Genomic DNA, 18,539 nt, shown 5'->3' on the forward strand with positions numbered 1-18,539 from the left:
GAAAACAAGCTCATCATGTTGTCTTTCAATTGAACGACTTGTCATTCCACATGCGGAGTCAATTTCGATATCAGATGACAAAGATGATGGTGAGCAAGATGACATTTTAAATGAAGCTCTTGTCGTTAGAGCGTATCATTTGAAGGATGCGAAAAAACTAGTGAGTAATGATAATGGTAGTGTCGAAAATGATGATGAAGATGTGAATAAGAAGCATGTTGTAGACGATACAAATATGGTGCATACTCTTCACATTTTATTTGCACTTGCTATCGACTTCATAAATGATCTTATTGAACAAAACTACGCAGGTATATTTGAACATTTTTTTGAGTTGTTAAAATAATATTTATTTTTTATCAACTTAATCAATATTGGCTAAAACTGCTTTTTTATTACTTTGGGAAATGAAATGACAGATGGATCATTTTTGTTTCAATATTTGATAATATTGGTCTTGTTGATGTTGACAAATGGGTTATGCTCAAACAACTTGAGTGCCAAACCAATATTTGACACATTGGCCGCTGGCAGCTGATATCTAAAATCAATGTCGACCCTATTTGTATCGATAATAATCACATTGATAATAATAAGTCATCATTGATACTAATCTATATTAAACGGTTTATCAAAGAATGCTCTTGTCAACTTTTCTTTCTACAAAATGTAAAAAATCACTAGATTTGTCAACGCCTTCAGGTTCTCATACGTTCGCTTGTCTTTTCTATGATTGACTATTGCTAGTTGCTACAGTCTTTTTTTGGTCTATCTAAAAAACCTCTTAAACAACGTCAGTTTATTCAGAGCCGTGCCGCAAAGTTAATTTCTAGTGGACTGAGGTTCGACCATGCCACACACATTCTAAAAACTCTACATTGGCTTACGGTGAAAAATCTCTATCGTGATGCGTAAATATCATGGCACCAGCAAACGTTATAAAAAGGTCTGTGATTCATAATCCACAATTACAGGCTGTGTTCTCAGCACAGACCACTTCTTTTTCTTTCTCTCGCTAAATTGATTTTTCGTACCCGCAACTTTGCAAATGTTTGACCTGCCGTATGGAACAATTTGTCATCTAATTTCCGTGCATGTAGGGATCTGAAAATTTTTTTGTTAATATTATTATAAGAAGAAAGGCTTGGGCAAAGCCCATTGCCCAAAACTGAAATAACATAATAAAAATAAATCAGAACGAATTCCAATAAAAATTAAAGAGTCATTGTTTAAGACAATTATCAATGTTTGAAAAAAATGCAAATTCCGAAATTTGATTATTACAGGTATGTACATTTGCAAATAATTTATAATAAACATCAGGCACAAGACAAACTAAAATTAAAATATTGAATATTTTGCGTCACCATAAAATAAGTTTAGTTATTTTTAAAAATAGCCAATGATGGAGCATTAAAAATATTAGCAATGCATTCCATGGGCTAATAACTCGATTCGAGAAAAAATATTTCCTGCAATCTTTTCTGGCCAGTCGAGTACACAATCTGAGCTGATGACCCCTGGTGTTGACATCAGCCCTACCGCAAAACTGAGGGCGAATCGCAGGGTCCAACATGCCGTGAAGCATTCTATATACCAGGATTAAATCTCCTCTGATTCTGCGGTACTTAAGGGAAGGGAGGTTAAATTTCACCAACCTCAAACTGTATTCCAGATTTTTACAGGACTTTGGAATTTTGGTAGCTCTTCTCTGAATTTTTTCCAATTCATTTATTCCTTTTCTACATGGACACCAAACTTGAACAGCAAATTCCAGTCGTTAGCGAACCAACGACTTGTAGACACAGATGAAAGCTTCGTCAGACAGGCAACTAAAATTTCTTGATAGTATTCCTAACATGGAGTTAGATTTTTTTATTTTACTCAAAACATGCTCTTTAATTTGGAGGCGATCATCCATTACCACATCCAGGTCAGATACACTCTTCACCCTTGGCAAGGCCTGAACTACATCATCTGAATCAGTGATAAAATATTCCCTTGAGAAACATCTGCCTATTGTCAACAAACTGCATTTACTGACGTTAGCCTTCAAACTCCATCTGTGGAACCACATCATTACATTATCCAAACAACCTTGCAACACCGCCTCATCCTGTGGAACAGATATTGAACCAAATATCTTTGCATCATCTGCATATAAAAAGATATTGTTGTTGTTCATTGAGTGAATCTCGTTGATGTAAATCACAAATAAAAGTGGACTGAGTACTCCTTTGGGGAACACCACTAGCAACAGGTTTAGCACTTGAAAGTTGGTCATTTACTCTAACACGAAACGTTCTTTCCCTAAGATAGCTTTCTATCCATTTTATTATCTTTTTCTGAACTTTATATTTTTTTAATTTGGACAACAGCCTACAATAAGAAATTGTATCAAAAGCTTTCTCCGAATCTGTATAAACAATATCTGTACTCATACCTGCTTCCAATGACGCCGTTACCTCATCAACGAATTTCAAAAGCTGTAATGTGATTGAACGAGGTTTGTTAACAATAGGCAGCAGTCCCCCTGACCCATGTTGTCTGTCTGTGAATAGATGGTTGCTTAAAAAATAATTTTTAATATGATCAACTATAATTGATTCCATTATTTTGCACCATATTGACGTTAGTGCAATTGGTCTGTAATTGGTTGCCAAATTTTTATTACCTTTTTTATGGAATGGTACCACCAGAGCTGTCTTCCAATCACCTGGAATATCACCCGTATTTAATGACCAATTAAACAGCTGAACAAGTAACTTGGATAACATATCTCTTGATTCAAACAAAATCCTAGGATGAACCCCGTCAGAACCTGGTGACTTGTTTCGATTTATTTTTTTAAGTTTATCATTTACCATCATCTCATTAATATTCAATTCCTGCATACCACCTTCAGGAAGCAAAGGGCCATTAAAAGTTCCATCATCTGTAAATGTAATCTGCTAAAATTTCAGCTCTTTCTTTGTCATCCGAAACCAGCATGCCATCATGCAGCAAAGAACAAATCCCATCCTTGATAATCGTAACATTTCTCACTTGTTTCCAAAACAATTTGGGGTTTGATTTGAAACCCTTTGCAATTTCGTTCAAGCGTTGTTTATGTAAATTTTTTGTTATCTTTCTTATCCTGTCTCTTAACGACCTGAACAAATTCCAACAATTGCTGCCATATCTGTAAATTTTTTTCCATAAGACATGTTTCAGCTTTATTAATAAACGTAGTTCCGGAGTCATTTTAAACGTACGCTTTTTACAGATTTTTCTTAATGGGACGTACTTTGCAGTTAAACCAAGAATTAAATTCCTAAACGAGGTCCAGAGCGCTTCAACCGACGATCCAGGATGCAAATCAAGTAATGCGGGCTGAGCATTATTAAAGTCGACATTTAAATTAGAATAATCTCCACTGTCGTAACAGAATTTTTTAATATCCGAATGTTTTACCGCATGGAAGCCACATACCTCAATAGAAAGAACCCGCTCCCACTGGTGCCAAACAGGATATGTTTTTAATGATATCCACATCAGTGATTACCAAGTCCAAAATGTAGGGATGCTATGTACCACGAGCTCTGGTGGGTTGATCAATATGCTGTTTCAAAAAATTACCATTGATGAAATTTAAAAACATATTATCTATTCCTGCAGGTGGGCCTGTTGAACCCTGAAAACCCCAATTGATATCCGGTAAATTAAAATCACCAAGTATAAGATGAAAACCAGGCAACTTTAAAAATTCATCAAGCAGCTGTAATAATAAAATATTATAATATTACACTATTACACTAAAATAATATAATATTACACTATCATATTGTCAGAGCTTCCAGGACTACGATACAGAGACAGAACATTTAATTTTATTAGTTTCGAAGACAGCTGAACACAGATATATTCGTGAAATGATGATGATAAAATTAATTCAGTGATGGGAAGATCATTACAGAAATAAACCAGCAAACCACGACTATCCTTGACAGCAAAACCTTTTGAAATTATCTGGTATCCATTTAATTGAAACTCAGATAGACTTGGTGGGATTTTGTAATATTTAGGATTAACTTCATTTAAAAAAATTAACTTGGGAACACTTCTGCAAGAATCTAATAAAAACTTTAATTCCACAAATTTGTTTGTCAAAGTATCCACATTTGCATACAAAATCATAAAATCATTGATTACTGTTGATTACTTGACTTGTTCCTAACTGAAAATTTTTCTTTCTATGAGCCACAGCATAAAAATCACCTGGATGACCCTTTATAGAAAAAAAAAACAAATTTGTTCATGTCTTCTGTTGAAGATATACTATTCTTTTTTTCAGATATTAATTTCTTGCATTCTTCTCTATCCTTTCTAATCAGGTCATGGGAAATTATAACTTTTTTGAAAGATGTATTATCTTTTAACTTGAAGCAACTTTCCAATATTTGGTTCTTAATAGAATAGCCGCTCAACTTAATTAAGAGTGGCCTGGGTCTTTGGTTTTCTCCAGTTAATTTACCCAATCTAAATCAGTCTGATATCTTTGCTAATATCAGTTCCAGGTAGCAAAGCCTTAAAAAGGCCAGACATTATCTCCTTATCTTTTGCTTTCGAGAAATGACTGTTTTCCACAAGATTGAAGACAATGATGTTATTTTTTCTTGCATTCTTTTCATTAAAAATGTTAATTTTTGAATCAGTAGAAGCAACTGAACTGGCAACTGACTTAATGTCATTTGCCATTAAATCAACTTTTTTTGCAAAAAGATCACACCATTTTTTAACATGCTCCACCTCAGCAAATTCACTTGAAGAAGATTGTTTAATAGTTTCAACCTCATTACTCAAACGTTTTAAGTCCTCAAGCTGAACATTTATCTGGGCTTCTTTCATCTGAATCTCCTCCATCATGTCCCTCAACACATTCAGCTTGCTATTAACCTCAGCAAATTCATCCCGAAATTTTTGAGAATCTTTCATACTATCGCCAAGGTTGACGAAAAAGGAACTATTTTCTGTGTGACATTTTTCACAGAGTTTTAACCCAAAATCCTCTGACTCTGAAGCTCTATCTGCCACCTGCCAGAGTCTAATGGCTAATCCTTTAGGGTTAGGGTTAGCCATTCTCTATCTTCCGTTGGCCAAACACAACAAAACTTGAAAATTATTAATTAAATAAATCTTTTTACACTGTTAATAATTTTAAATTTAAATTATTTTGACTCAAAATTAATAAATTTACCAAAAAAGTTAATCTTTTAAAGAACACGTTCCGAACGTAAGTTAAGTCACCAACACATCTCAATAGTTATGCTCAGTGACCGTTGATAAAAGAGTGCTTTTGAGTTATTTAGATTATAATAAAAGTAATAATAATAATGATGATGATAATAATAATAATACAGCAAGACATAACATAAGAATATGAGTGTAGTTTGTAGCAAAATGTTTTAAAATTAATGCTCGAAAAATCATGACAAAAGAAAAGATTGATTTTTTTAATTTTAAAACTTTGTTGATAGGTCATTATTTCTGCACCAGAAGAAATTGTCAAGATGGCTATTTTGTGGTAGTGTTATCCCAACCACTCGAAGTTGTAAAAAGTTTAGTTGCTTTGATGTTGATGTTGTTGTTGCCCCTTCACGACCACCTATCCATTGGACAGGCGAAGCCTGAGCCAATCAGCAACCGCAGTTGGGTTTTGCCACAGGTCTATTGTCTTGAGATTCGTAGGATTGGCAGGACAGGAGATGAGATGAGCCACGTCGTCTGCGTGCGTGTGACAGTGAGGACACATATTACCTGTACCGCCATCGATAATTTCCCTGAAACTGCCTAGGATGATACTGTGGCCAGATCGGAGTTGGGCCAGAGTTCTTCTTATTGCCCGAGGTAGAGATTTCTTTGAGCTGTCTATTTGTGGTTGTGGAGGGGACCATCCGTTAAGCAGGATCGGCGCGTGGTACGCCTCCGCAGCGGCCTTAGCAGCCATGCCATGTAAATACCGAATAGCCATATTGATACTTGTACTATCCGAATTAGTGTATAAGATGGATCTGACTGTGGCTCCCCATTTTGACATCAGAGTGTTTTTCATCAAGGGGGAAGTTCGGCTGACAACAATCTATGGTATAGATGTTGAGGGTCGAAACATTTTGTGATGAATTGTTTTGACAGTAGATCTGTATGCTGTTTTATCGACAGCAACTGGCACTCGGACAGTAGATGCTTCTCGGATGCGATTTTGTGACAGCCAGTGACTATTCTCAGTGCAGCATTGCTTTGATGTGTTCTTGTTTGGTAAGATAAACACAAAAGAATTAGTTTGAAACACTTTCTGGAAAAAAAACTTTTCAATTGGTATTTATCGGGATAGACTTTGCTACTTGTTGCAAAATTTACTTAAAATTCATAGAGGTAGTTTTCTGATTTGCCGCCAAACATTATAGTTGTTGAGTGACCAGTTTTATTTCCTTTTCTAAATTTATTTATTTAAAATATGTTCCAGATTTTGTTGCTATCATTTATGTATTTTTTAAAGGGTGTAATGTAATAATGTTTTTTAAATTATATATTTAAATTGAATAAAATAAATAATTGAGAGGTGTGATGGTTCATTGATAAGTGCGCCAGGTCTCTTCTCGCATTAATCTGCGTTGGGTGCAAAACGATATCGGCCCTTTGTAATTCACGCATCTGCCTATTTTATGTCTTCAAGAACCGCTGAGATTGAGATCGACGATGTTAATTCAAACAATAGTTGTCAGTTTTTTCTTTCAGTTTTTTCATTAATTAAATAATTAATTATAAAATTAAAGTAATTAATTAATTATTGTGAAGTTATATAATTAGTAGTTAATTAATTATTAATAATTAACTATCTTCTGATTTATTATGTAAAATCATTTGATAAATTGAAAATTGCATACAGTTTTCACAAATGCTATGTATTATACGTACTGACAGAACTGCTGGATAAGGATTGCTACATGGATATTATCATACCCTGTCCGCATTGTTTGTCGTTACAAAACAACTGCTTGTCATCAAGTTTCTCATCTGAAAGTTGTTTCTTTAAAATTTTTGATTGCATCAAAATCATTCTATGCTCAAATTCACTCGAAGACCTGTTTGTGCCTTGTGTTAATAACCCACATTTGGAGATCAGTTTGATAATATTGGTACCAGATTTGTTGTTGTTGGATCTTCCCAGCAAATTTCATCTAAACCACGAGGAGCTGCCTGCATTCAGTAGTGAAAACATTCTGGGAAGAGGTGGAGAAGGTATTGTTTACAAAGGCGAGTGTCAAGGGCAACCTGTGGCTATCAAAAGAAGTGAAATAATCAACAGATGGAAAAACTACGTTTCAAACAAAATCGGGTCATTGGCATCTGATGTTTGGGTTGTTACTGAGAAAATAAGAAAATGCAGTACCAAATTAAAGAGAAGTTTTTCGTTCACCAATTACGATAAATGTTTTATTTATGCAAATAATGATAATGACTATGAAATGCGGCATTTTGACGGCAAATTTAGTAAAAAAATTGTCCAAGATTGTCAACTATACGATTGCACAAATAAGTCAGTTACCACTCAGCAAAATTTTCAAACTTCAAATACTAGAACAAAAGATTCTGGAAATTTAAATTTGAGAGGCAACATCTTATCATCATTTAAACTTTTGAGCGGAAAAAGTAAGAGACAGGCAACTATATGGCACAGGGACAATGGAGTTGAAGTTGGTGAAAAGAAGTTACAGAAGGACGATTTTTTTGATGAATATCTCAATCAAATACTTGTTGGTCACTTTAACAACTAATTTTTTAACATTTTATGTTTATTTTATGGGAATATTTCAATGCTTGGTATTAACTATTTGTAACGTTTTGTAAAATAAAAAGTAAATTTGTATTATATTATATTTGTGGTTTTTTTTAAATTAGTTCCACAAAAAAAAGTTTTAATTGAAAAGTTGTTTTTGATGCATATTTTTTGTGGCAATTAATTGCATTGAATTTTTTTGTAATTAAAGTGTTAAATTAAATAATTATTTAGGCTCTGAATGCTTACATGAGTTATCGACAGGAGACGATGACTCTGGCACGCCTGAGACACCCATGTCTGATATCTCTTATTGGTGCTTATGTACTTTCTCTATCTTACGTGATGGAATTATCTCCCCTAGGATCGTTAAGATCTGTTATTGATGAAAAGTGGAATGAAATTAGGTTTACTGTTAAATACAAAATGCTTACTGAGGTTTGTAGTTTAATTTTACTAGAAAAATTAAATAAAATTTGTAAGAACAAAATTAATAAATCAAAACTACTAGATTGTGTTGGCCTTGAAGTATTTACACGAACAAAATCTTGTCTATAAGGACATGAAACCCGAAAACTTACTTGTTTTCTCTTTAACTAAAGACGATGCTGTTTGCCTAAAGTTGTCTGATTATGGACTAACAAGAAGGTTGTGAACAAAATTTTTTACTTTTAACATCTGTGAGTAATTCAATCAACTGGTTTAGTTTTATTTTTGTCTAAAGATTTATAGTGCATCAAATGCTCTTTCATTTAGGTATAAGATTATTTACTTATAAAAAATTATTTATTTATATGAGGACAATGTGACATTGATAAGGAGATCGAGATTGCGGTGGTATGGACATGTGTTAAGAAGGGATGAAAGGGTCGGGATTAGGCGAGCGTTGGAGTTCGAGATTGAAGGAGTGATAGGAAGCGGTTGTCCGCGATTTGGATGGAGAGAGCAGGTGGAGAAGGACGGAGTGAAAGCTGGGTTGCGTGATACTGAGGCGAGTGACAGATGTGGACGGCGTCGAGGGGTATTTCGGTTTCATCATAGGTAGCCAAACGGCAACCCCCGATCTCGGCGAAAATATCGTCTAAACGTGTGTTGTTGTTGTTTGTTGTATAAGATTATTTACTTGAAGGGTTATAAATATCAAGGTATAAGAACTTTCTTTTTGCAAACGTTGAAGATACCAATTTTTTGATGACACTAATGAAAATTTTCAAAACGTTTTTCTTTAATATCTTAATGGACTGTCGAGCCCAACAATGTTAATCTTTTTTTGTCGATCATGTCACGAGTCACTTCACTCCACTTTGCATTGTCATCATTTCATTTATTGGCAAGTCTTCTAACTTTACTTTTCCGAAATCTTTTTGTCGTTAGTGCAGTTTTATTCAAACGTTTTTCCGACAATTTACTGTGTCTTAATGTTTTCAATTTAACTTTCTAGTTCTTAACAATTTTTTGTAGCATTTCATTGCATATGCTTCTAATTTGTTTTTGCTCTTTCTCGTTATCCTTAGGCTTTGTATGCATACATAGGCACAAAGGTTTTTATTACGTATTTTTAAATTTACAATCATTTTTAAAACTTTTTTCTCATGCCTTTTTTCTGCCATTTCATTCTGAGCGGTTATTGATACTAGCTAAAAGTCTGCCCAAGTACGCAGACTGGTCAACTCGTTCAAGATCTTTATCATTTTGTTTGAAGTCCTTCGTTTTGTTTTTTCTGATATGTCAATTTTGTTTTTTTTGCTGATGCGGAACCAGCATCATTCACTATCTCAATTAGCACTGAACACTAGCAAATCAAGATCAGATCAAGTTTTTCTAAAATAGTAAAAATGTTGAGATATGATTATTCATTTTATTTGGTTTCGTTACAATTATATTTAAAATGTGTATAATTCATGGTTTCTGGTTTTTGAAGTAATTTTTTGTAACTTAACAATGTTCAATTTATTTTTTTTTTCAAATGTTCAAATGTTCAAATCCATAATGATTTAAAATTTTTTTTTGAAAAATTGTTATATTTATTAAATTGACAAAAACTGAACTCTAGATTATTTCCCGGTGGATTGAGGGGAATTGAAGGTACTTGTGGGTATCAAGCCCCAGAGATCTGGCTTAGGAAACCTTATAACGAAAAAGTTGGATTTAATCATTTGATAGTTATTATTCTAAAACCATTTATAATGATTCTTAAGACATTAATTGATGAATTTTATCATTTATCATGATTTTAAGGCATTAATTGATGAATTTTACTAGGATATTATATATAACTGGTGTTTAAATTAATAATTTAATTCTTTATCGATAGTATTTTATGTTTTTTCTATTACTCGGAGATGTCGCTTGTTTATTTCTGTATCTTTTTTTATTTAGTACGATTGCGTCTGGTCTAATGACAATATTATGTAATTTACTGTTAATCAATTGATACATACGTGATGATTATTTGGTTAATTTTATTATTTCTTTTTGCTTATGTCAAGTTTTGTTTACATTTTTGAGTTTTATAAATTTTTGTTTGGCAGGGGCTCTGCCCGAGCTGATTTGTATAATAATAATAATGCCAACTTTTTTATTTCTTCAAAAGCCAATATATAAATAAAAATTACAATTAACTATAAAATGATCAATTATTATAATAGTTAAAAGATTAAATAATGGATAATTTAACATCAATGCTCGTCATTATGAATGTGTACAAATAATATAAAAACTAGAGTCAAGCTTTATTTCTGTCACAATATATTGCGTAAGTAGATGCTATCGCAGAATTGATTAAGCTAGATCTAAAATCGTCACGCCAGTTTATTTTAGTTTGAGATAAATTGAAAGAATTATAAAGTTATTGCGAAATTTCAAAAGAGTTGATTAAAATATTGCAATTGTTAAAATCATTCGATAGGTTATTTTTGAAGTTGTTCTTGTACTTATCCACTAGGTAGTTTCTTGATTTGGTGTAATTGGTTTTATGACAGACTGTTAATTCCAGTATTTCAATCGTTTTTTTGTACAAGATTGCTATGTCTGGTCTGAGCGAGGTAAACAGTTGCGACACAGGGCGGATCGATTCTTTTTCGATATCCGCAAAAATGATTGCTCCAGGCTCGATAATAATAACAATAATAATAATAATGAGAACATCTTTTTATTTTCATTTTAAAACATACATTGTAATTATGAAGTTAAATTAATAAAACTTATAATGTTAATTATATAGATAATCTACAATGCCCGCCATACATTTTAAATGGGCACAAAGAGAAATAGAATCAGCATTAACAACAACAACACACGTTTAGACAACATTGACTGCCTATGATGAAACGGAAATACCCCTCGACGCCATTCACATCTGTCACTCGCCTCAGTATCACGCAACCCCGTTTTCACTCTGTCTTACTCCACCTGCTCTAACCCTAACCTGCTCTCTCCATCTAAATCGCGGACGACCCTTTCCTATCACTCCTTCAACCTCGCCTAATCCCGACCCTTTCATCCCTTCTTAACACATGTCCATACCACCGCAATCTCGATCTCCTTATCTCCATATGAATAAATAATTTTATATAAGTAAATAATCTTATACCTAAATGAAAAAGCATTTGACAAAAATCTTTAGACAAAAATAAAACCAAACCAGTAGATTGAATTACTCACAGATGTTAAAAGTTTAAAAAGATAAAAAAATTTTGAATTACAAATTTTAAATTAGGGTGTGAAGAAGGGACATGATGTGGAAAGCGGAGTCTGAGTATAGGAAGGCTAAGAATTTAAAAAAAGATTGAATTACTCACAGATGTTAAAAGATGTTAAAAAAATAAAAAATTTTGTTCACAACCTTCTTGTTAGTCCATAATCAGACTTTAGGCATACAGCATCATCTTCACTCTGTCCATCTCCACCTGCTCTCTCCATCCCAATCGCGGACAACCCCGCGAACTATGCCCAACTTGCCAGATCCATCCCAAACATATCCATTCCATATAACATCTTTCCTATCCCTCATTGACTGCTTTGCTACTTTAAACATTTTCCTCGAACTCACATCAAATTCCATTTCCCTCATTAACCTATCTGATGCTTTCGTCATTGCAGTTGCCACTGCCCGTTTTGCAACCTTCTTAGCCTTCCTATACTCAGACTCCGCTTTTCCCGTCATGTCCCTTCTTCACACCCTAAACCTCCCCTTCTTGACCTCCAAAACTTTTCTTATATCTTCATCCCACCACCACGTCTCACCATGCCTACACTTTCCTTTCGTCCATCCACATACTTTGTCTGCCGTAGCAAACACACAGTCCCTATATCTCTCCCAAACATATCCATCCTTACCACTCTCCCAACTTTCAGCCACCTTCACTTCAAATGCCTTCCTCACCTTTGCATCCTGTAACTTCCATGTTTTTCTCTTTGCCACACTTATCCATTTTTTGCCTCCCCATTTCTTTTGATACATCCATCACAACCATACCATGCTGCAACATACCAGGTATCGCCTTCACATTCCTTACATACTTTTTATGCTTCGCCCTTACCAATATATAATCTATCATTGACCTATTTTCTCCTGACCTATACGTAATTAATCGTGCTGGTTCCCTTGTAAACCAGGTATTCCCCATCACCATGCTATGTGCATCCGCCAACTCCAACACTCTACACCCTTTCTCATTACGTATACCATATCCCCATCCCCGATGTACACCTTCATATCCGTCTGCATCCGCCTTCACATGACCATTTAAATCACCCAACAACACCACAAACTCATCCAACCCCGCTTGCCCAATCTCGTCAGAGACATCATCATAAAATCTATCCTTCTCTTCCTTCCTAATTTGTTGCGGAGCATATCCTGATATTACCCTCACTATTACTTTTCCAAACACCATCATCACCACAATTACACCATTGCTTTTCCGCCTCACTTTTAACACCTTCTCCACCAACTCTTCTCTTACCATCACAATAACTCCTCCCGTACCATCATCCCCCTTCCATCACAACTTATACCTTCCACCTTTAGCCCCCATAAACCTTGTACCTTCTCCCTTCCATCTGATCTCCTGTAATGCAGCCACGTCAACCATTCTCCTCTGTAATTCCTCCACCTTTTCCAAACTTCTTCCTGTCAACGTGCCTACATTCCAGGTACCAAACCTCCAACCCCTTGGTCTACAAGTAATCCTTCCATTCATAGTGCCTTGCACCGCCAGACTATAGAGTGGGGTGCCAGTAGCCAGACCATCCACAGGGCCTTGCACCGCAACTCCATGGACTGGGTCTTCGGTGATTCTTCGCACCCTCTTCTGCCGGATACTGAGGGCCATTGTTACTTTTGTCATCTTTTGTCATCATAAATATTTTATTGGCTAATTTTTACGCAGGACGCCCTTCCTTACGCAACCACAGTTATAAGCGGTGGTCCTAGCCTTTGATGATCCAACATCACTGACAAGGCAGTGAGTGTCAGTTTAATGTCATAACCAGGACATAGAATCAGCATTAAATTATGTTCAAATCGTGTTCCTATCACAGTAAATTGCGGAATTAATTAAACTTCTATGAAAAAGGTCAGACCAAATAAAGTTAATTAATGATAGTTTAAAATATGTAAAAAACCTAGCGGGAAAATTTCAATATTTTTCAAATAGTTTTTCAATTCGTCTATCAAATTGTTATTTAGATTTTGAAAGTATTTTGATGTTTAATATTCTTTAGATTTAGAAAAGTTAGATTCATGGCAAACTGTTAATTCCAGTATTTCAATAGTATCACCTCGTCGAATGGCAATATCTGGACGAAGTGATTTGAATAGAGATGATACAGGAAGGTATTTGCTGCAGTTGGAATCTGCGTAGTTCAATACATCCGCACCAGCAAATGATTGAATTTTTCCTAAAATTATCGATAGTATATTGTTGTGACGTGTTGTATATCTTTTCAGGGACGAAATCGAACTGCAGTTTGACAACACATGCTTGTTAGTTTGACGAGCCTGACATAGTGGACACAGAGCATTTGGCATCTTGCCCCAGCGATAGAGGTTGGCGTTTGTTGGAAGTTGTTAAATGAGAGCCTTCCTGACAAATTTGAATAAAACCTATGGTAGACTTATTGTGAACTTCGACCATTGACTCATGTGGATTTCTGGAATATGATCTTTAATCGCTTTAACTAACATACCATGACATTGAAGTGATGATAGATGAACATAGTCGGACTTTTGTTGACCCGCCAATAGTGCTTTGAGTGTTGGTTTTATTTCAGCTGATTCAGGAAGGATGTTGTCTATTTTGATGTAACTATTGAAAGATTCTTTATGTAGACACCTATTATCTTCATTGGCATGCGTTTTGAGGTAACTTCGAAGTTTGACTCTTAACGCTTCTGCGTAACTCTTCAATGACCTGATATTCAATCCTCCTCATTTAAAAAGGAGTGACAGATACTCCGACACGCAGCTGCTAATTGGCAGGGCCAACCAGTTTCTAACCAATTCAGCAATCAATGGATCCAGATTGTTGCTTATCCAAGTCAACGGAATGTCATAAATGCGAAGTTCGAATGCCAACTGGGATGGGATGTATTGCCTTAATATTTGCAAATTCCCTTTATAACCGACAACATGAGTTTATCGATAAGCAACTTTTTTTGCCCTTGAGTCGCGTCCTTCAAAGTTGTGAATTTTTCCCAGGTATTCGAAACGACCATTAAGTTCAACGTCAGGTATTGCTTTATCATTGATGGCCAACCTTGGGAGAAACTGTTTGTATATGTATATGCCATTTCTCTTTCTCATGCCAAAGGCGCGGCATGAGGGTTGACAAATGCCGGTTGTTGGCAATGATGGCCGTGTCGTCGGCAAACTGAAGCCAAGCTCTGGTTTTTAGATTGGTTGTGGGTCCCCATATATATCCACACTGTTGAAATTCTTTTTTTTCAATTAGTTTCATCAACGGATTGAAACACAGATTAAACAGCAGAGGGGGAACGGGATCCCCTTGCAGGACCCCACGTTTAACCGGAATGGGAGAAGTTAAGCTTTCGCAACCAGAGACAGAGATTAAATAATCGGCATAAATATAATTAATTAAATTTTTAATTTGAAGAGGAATGTGATGATAATCTAGCGTTGAAGAAATGAGATTATGGCTGACTTCTCCAAATGCGTTACGAAGATCCAAGATCGTGACGATGATGGTACGTTGGTGTCTCATAGCATCTGTGTTGCAAGGTATTTTCGGCGTTGAGAGTTTTGGGATCCAGTTTGGCAGCTGTTGCTTGTTGTTGTGAGTGTCGCTTTGGATGGAGTGAAAGTAGTTTTTGCAGATGGCGACGTTGTATGATAGGGTCAAACTTGTAGTTGAATTAAAAACTTTGCAAAACCACCAAAATCGACGTTTGAGTTAGCTTTTTGTGTTGTGTCGTTTAGTTGAGTCGGAAGATTTTGATGACGATAACTTCGATCTCATCGTTTTGCTAACCGACTTTATTTGGTTGTCGAAATGATGGTTATATCGGCCCAAAAATTTAAGTTGTTTTAATTCTTTTTTTCAACAGCTTTATTGACTTTTTGTACATCCGTCCGGTTTAATTTTATTGTTGATGGTACGAAGTTGGAGGCAAAGTAGTTGTTGATCATGGTTTGGAATCCGATTGTAGATTCATTCAAATTGGTGAGATTTGGTAGCGTTGATTGATGAAGTTAAAAATACGCGTTGGCCTCAAGCCATTGAGCAGGGTTTCGTGGAAGTCTGATTCCAAGGAGAGGCATTTCAGTGTTTTCAACATTTTGTAGTGTCTGGTGGCTTGATGTCGTAGGTTGTTGTTGAACATCCGACGATGGCGAAGGTGATGGCGACTTCGGGGTTGATGTTACGACGGCGTTTTCCTCATCGTTAGTTAATTGAAGTTGTTTATGTGTTTTGCACGAACGTTGGTGCATTTTTAATCCCTTGCGACTTTTGCAGAACCTTCCGCAGCAACATTGAATTAAATTGTTATTGTCCATATTGACAGAATAATTATTGGCAGTATTTGAGTTGAAAATGTTGGCAGAAATATCCACATTTGAGTTTGCAGGCGTGTGTACAGTGCTAACGTTAAAATTAGCTGTATTTTTCGTGCGACGCCAGGAGTGTCTGCCAACATTAATAGACGATTTATTGCAATATTCGCATTTAGTAGCTCTAATTTTAGAAATTATGTTTAAAATTAATATAAAATGTAATAAAATGGGATTTTCATAAAAACAGCCATATTTCCTGCAATTTTACAAACAATAAGAACCTAATTTAAAACTGTTTAAAGACATTAAAATCGAAATTATGTATAAAAACAGTGAGCTGAAACATTTCTGCCAACTCTCGTGCCAACATACATAATAATAATAATTATAATAATAATAATCCGACGGACTCCTGGTAGATACCAGCAAAAGTAACTGAGGAAAATAACAACAACAATAATAATAATAATAATGATAATAATAATAATGATTGCTTAATAAAATACTTTAGTTTAACCTTCTAACAACCTAATCAAATGTAATAAAATAAAATGAATAGAAGTTTAATAATCATATTTTTTTCGCATATTTACTCGTTATTATTGTTATATAAATTATTCCTTATAATTGCTGTTGTTGAAAAAATTGTAGGTAGACATATTTGGATTCGCCATGGTAGCGTACGAGTTGATGGAAGGAGACAGGTCATTTTTCACAAATGCATCTGTCATCATCAACAAACTTATACTGCAAGGGAAAAGACCCAAAGTAATTATTATTGCAAAATTTGCAAAGTTGCTGCTATATAAATGTTAATGATTGTCTTATTGGCAAAATAACAAGAATCAACAGAAGGATATTTACAAAAACGCAAAAAAAGCAAGGATTTATCGAGCTTTTTACATGACCTCATTTGTTTTCAAGAATGACTATGAAAAGAAATTTCGTTAATTTATGACAGAAAATTTTGACAGAATAATAAAGCATAATGTTTTTGGTATGCCTATGCGATGCGTGGCAGACCGGGGACAATGCTTGATTTAGTAAAACAAACATGATGACATTTTGGACGATGTATAAACAAACGTACAACTGCTTGCAGGTTGTCAGAATCGGATATAAATTTTTCCGACTCTGATAAAAAAAATCCGACTGCGAGTTTCGACCCCAAGAAAAGATTTTCAACTTTTGCTTCATAGTTTTAATTAAATAAAAAATATTTAAAAGACTTATTTAAAAAATTATGTTATTGTCCTTCTCTGTAAAATTACTTTATATTTATGTTTTTGAAACATACTAAAGGATATTAGGTGATTTTATTAAAATTATTAGCATTTGTTTTAGTATTAAAGATGATTGCATATCGCAACATTTAAAAAAAATGACCTTTAACAAAATATTTTTAGACTAAAAAAATAAAGAAATTAGCAAAAATTCTTAACACATTTCGGAGTGGGATGAAAAGTATCCGACTCCCCAAATATATATATATATATATATATATATATATATATATAAATATATATATATATATATATATATATATAATATAATAATAATATTCAAGACTTTTCTCTTAAGTTAAATAATAATATTCTTTGAAAATGTAGCACAATTAAATTTTTAAGTAATCTGTCATGGTCGTTACATAATTTGGAAATTAGAAAAAAAATTCAGTTTTTTATGTATTTTAAATAAATTAAAACATAAATTTAATTTCGTTAGCAAAATTAATCTATACTATAGTTTTATTTTTCCTCATCTAATTTATTGTAATATAATCTGGGGAAATGGTCCTGAAACAAGTCGAGCTTTAGCTCTTATTTGTTTGTCAAAAACGCTTTATTAGGATTATATTTAATTTAAAACAAACCGATCATATCAAAGAACTTCTTGCTAAGACTAAAATTCTATCAATTTATCAAATAAATTTCTATTTCCAAACATTATTTACTTTTAAATTCTTAAGAAATCTTTTACCTCCATATTATTCAGAATTCTTTCATTATTCAAATCCATATAAATCAATTATTACAAGGCAAAATGATACTTTCTATATAAAAACATCTAGATAAATTTGGGCAACAATTGTATATCTCATACAGCCCCTAAATTATGGAACAGTGTGATTCCCTTCAACATTAAAAACATCGATAATCTGGCATCATTTTAAAAAGAATCTCAAAATTTTTGCTTGTATTAATAAACCTCCATGAATCCTTGTGCTAACGGACTATCCTAACGGGCATTTTTCGTTACTCTGATTATTTACGTTTTGTATGCATATTCTTCATCAATTTGCCATCTACGTTAATATCTTAGAAAAATCTTTGTAATTGTACAATTGCTGGTAAATTGTGAGAGAAAATGTTTTTGTATACTTCTGCAAAAGTTTGATCATAGTTGTTTTCTCATTGAATCATTGTAGAACATTTTTAGTTAATAAACTATTACGAGTTTTTTCTGTTTATTTTGTATCTTTGAAGAAAATAAACAATAAACAATATATATGTATGTATGTTTATATAAAATTGCTTTCGAATAACCTGATTTATTAATCTAAAATAGAAAATCCAAATGAGTGAATAAAGAACATAAATAAAATCAATCGAAACAATATGAACTATTACAGAAATTATAAATGAATAACCAACCTAAAATAGAAAAATTAATATCCAGGATCGTTTACAAAGCCAACAATAATAA

At 33.9% G+C, this 18,539-nt stretch overlaps 5 protein-coding genes across 5 annotated transcripts; 1 reads left to right on the forward strand and 4 right to left on the reverse strand.

Moving 5' to 3' along the window:
* Positions 1-435: 435 nt before the first annotated feature.
* Positions 436-3,534, reverse strand: HELRODRAFT_160155 (hypothetical protein; the record flags this gene model as incomplete). The annotated part of the gene is made up of 4 exons (XM_009017160.1): positions 436-559; positions 995-1,057; positions 1,860-2,063; positions 3,287-3,534. The coding sequence occupies 4 exons, from the start codon at positions 3,532-3,534 to the stop codon at positions 436-438; spliced, it is 639 nt and encodes a 212-aa protein (XP_009015408.1).
* Positions 3,535-4,518: 984 nt separating this feature from the next.
* Positions 4,519-5,118, reverse strand: HELRODRAFT_160156 (hypothetical protein; the record flags this gene model as incomplete). Its single annotated transcript, XM_009017161.1, has 1 exon — positions 4,519-5,118. The coding sequence occupies one exon, from the start codon at positions 5,116-5,118 to the stop codon at positions 4,519-4,521; it is 600 nt and encodes a 199-aa protein (XP_009015409.1).
* Positions 5,119-8,050: 2,932 nt separating this feature from the next.
* Positions 8,051-8,206, forward strand: HELRODRAFT_153781 (hypothetical protein; the record flags this gene model as incomplete). The annotated part of the gene is made up of 1 exon (XM_009017162.1): positions 8,051-8,206. A coding segment is annotated over one exon (156 nt), but the record flags the coding sequence as incomplete, so codon positions are not given.
* Positions 8,207-10,191: 1,985 nt separating this feature from the next.
* HELRODRAFT_160158 (hypothetical protein) lies at positions 10,192-13,152 on the reverse strand (the record flags this gene model as incomplete). The annotated part of the gene is made up of 3 exons (XM_009017163.1): positions 10,192-10,235; positions 12,309-12,655; positions 12,836-13,152. The coding sequence occupies 3 exons, from the start codon at positions 13,150-13,152 to the stop codon at positions 10,192-10,194; spliced, it is 708 nt and encodes a 235-aa protein (XP_009015411.1).
* A 2,378-nt stretch (positions 13,153-15,530) lies between these two features.
* HELRODRAFT_160159 (hypothetical protein) lies at positions 15,531-15,836 on the reverse strand (the record flags this gene model as incomplete). The annotated part of the gene is made up of 1 exon (XM_009017164.1): positions 15,531-15,836. The coding sequence occupies one exon, from the start codon at positions 15,834-15,836 to the stop codon at positions 15,531-15,533; it is 306 nt and encodes a 101-aa protein (XP_009015412.1).
* Between the last annotated feature and the right edge of the window lie 2,703 nt (positions 15,837-18,539).

This window comes from Helobdella robusta (genome assembly GCF_000326865.2).
Source record: "Helobdella robusta unplaced genomic scaffold HELROscaffold_2, whole genome shotgun sequence".
In the NCBI taxonomy this organism is placed as follows: domain Eukaryota; kingdom Metazoa; phylum Annelida; class Clitellata; order Rhynchobdellida; family Glossiphoniidae; genus Helobdella; species Helobdella robusta.